Raw genomic sequence first — 1,815 nt, 5'->3', positions numbered from 1 at the left:
CCCTTTAGATTACCAGAACTGGTGCTTTGGGGTTTTTACAGATGAGAGTAGGTTCCCATGTGGCAGATGTTAAAAGGATTTGGAGAAGCCATGGAGAACATTATGCTGCCTGTAACATTGGTCAACACGACTGGTTTAATGGTAGGTCAGTAATGGTCTATAGAGGCATATCCATGGAGGGATGCATAGAACTCTACAGGCTAGGCAAGGACACCCTGATTACCTTTAGGTATCAGGTTGAAACTCTTGGACTCATTGTCACTGGTATAGTGGGTCCTGGGTTCCTCCTGGTTCATGACAATGCCCAGCCTCATGTGGGGAGAATATGCTGGAAGTTCGTGGAAAATTAAGGAATTTATTCCTTTGACTGTCCCCACACTTGCATGACTTAAATCAAACATAATACCTCTGAGCATGTGGAGGCTATACAAACTGCTGAGTGCCATTCTGAGTTACTGCAATAAAATTTCAGCCTGCGGCATCGTTGTTTTTTTTTGTTTTGTTTTTTCACTTTAATTTTTGGGGTGTTTTTAAATTCAGCCCTCTGTACTTTCATTGCCATCAAACAATGTGGTAACCTTTAATTCATAATACATTATTTATTCCACATCAGTGGCGATATCCACATGGCTTCTTTTCCCATTGAGATCTGAGGTGTTTTCAAAGTTTTTTGAGCACTGCATTTTCTCTTTACATAGTATTTGCTGCATGTAAAACCTTTTCAGTCATGTAGCTCAGATTTAATTTTCTCCCATCATTCCTGCTCACAGGGAAGCACTTCCTGCGTGCCGCCCAAATGAACATGAACTTTGCTGCTTGGGGCCGTTTGATGATGAGCATCCTGCCTCCTTGCAACTCACTGGAGCCCATGAGCCCTCCATTAGCAGCGCCCAGTACTACATCAGCTCTTTCACCAGCTCAGTAAGGCTCTGTGTTGTGACCCAGAAATATCTCTTTGTGACATCTATGAAAGAGTGAAATAATAAGTTGTTTGCTTTAGGCTGTTTTTCTGCTCATATTATCAGACTGGACAGATTAACTTGACTGGAAGGCTGAATCTAATGTTATCACTGGACTGTATTTGGAGTGGTTGTGTAATGTTATTGAAGGTTATAAAAATGTGCGATTCTATATTTTTCTTGCTCTATAAAAAAAACCCTGTGCAGACATACAAGAAAAATTAGTGGGGGAAAAAATACACAGCAACAAAAACTTACACTACAGAAAGAATACATACATGATTGTTGGTAGTTTGTTTTTGCAAGGGTCATTTGACCAATAGAATGAGAAAATGCTCATAGATGTTATAAAGAGAATTTAATTAAGATTTCATTAAAAAAAAATTAATATAGTGCCAAATCACAACAACAGTCGCCTCCAGTAAGGACCTTACAATAATAGAGAGGAAACCCCATTAATCAGATTTAAATTTAAAATTCCATGCCCCCTTCTAGCCCGCTAATGTGTTTCTCTCTCTTCGTTGTTGAAAAAATGTAAAATTAAGTCTCCATCTCCTAATAAATAAGTGTTTCTGAAGCCTTAGGTAGTACGAGATTTGCTCCATTAGTCAGATTTCCCAAGGTCTATCCAACCACATGTGATAAGTTGGAGTGTCGGCCTTCAGCCGTCTAATTGTAATGCATGTAATTGGTGCCACCAATAATATTCTTTAGCCAAATTTTGGTGAGCGCACAGAAAACGTTCTTCCAATATCTAACTCTGCACATGGCCAGAATATATGTATGCAAGTCCCAGTATGTGTACCACATTTTCTCCAGCATGTATTAGTGGCGTGGGCCGTTCCATTTGAATTCT

The 1,815-nt window shown here is 39.5% G+C and overlaps 1 protein-coding gene across 1 annotated transcript in view; it reads left to right on the top strand.

The window, feature by feature from the left end:
- Positions 1-1,815, top strand: part of pkn3 (protein kinase N3) — a 27,827-nt gene that overhangs the window by 17,458 nt on the left and 8,554 nt on the right. Inside the window, exon 11 of the mRNA XM_005751958.1 lies at positions 771-921. Within this exon, the coding sequence (XP_005752015.1) occupies positions 771-921 (151 nt within the window). The remainder of the gene's footprint in view (positions 1-770; positions 922-1,815) is intronic.

This window comes from Pundamilia nyererei, unplaced genomic scaffold (genome assembly GCF_000239375.1).
Source record: "Pundamilia nyererei isolate P.nyererei 1_Seehausen unplaced genomic scaffold, PunNye1.0 scaffold00335, whole genome shotgun sequence".
Classification (NCBI taxonomy): Eukaryota; Metazoa; Chordata; class Actinopteri; order Cichliformes; family Cichlidae; genus Pundamilia; species Pundamilia nyererei.
Note: the sequence above shows the minus strand (reverse complement) of the source record. Positions and strands in the feature narration are given on the sequence as shown.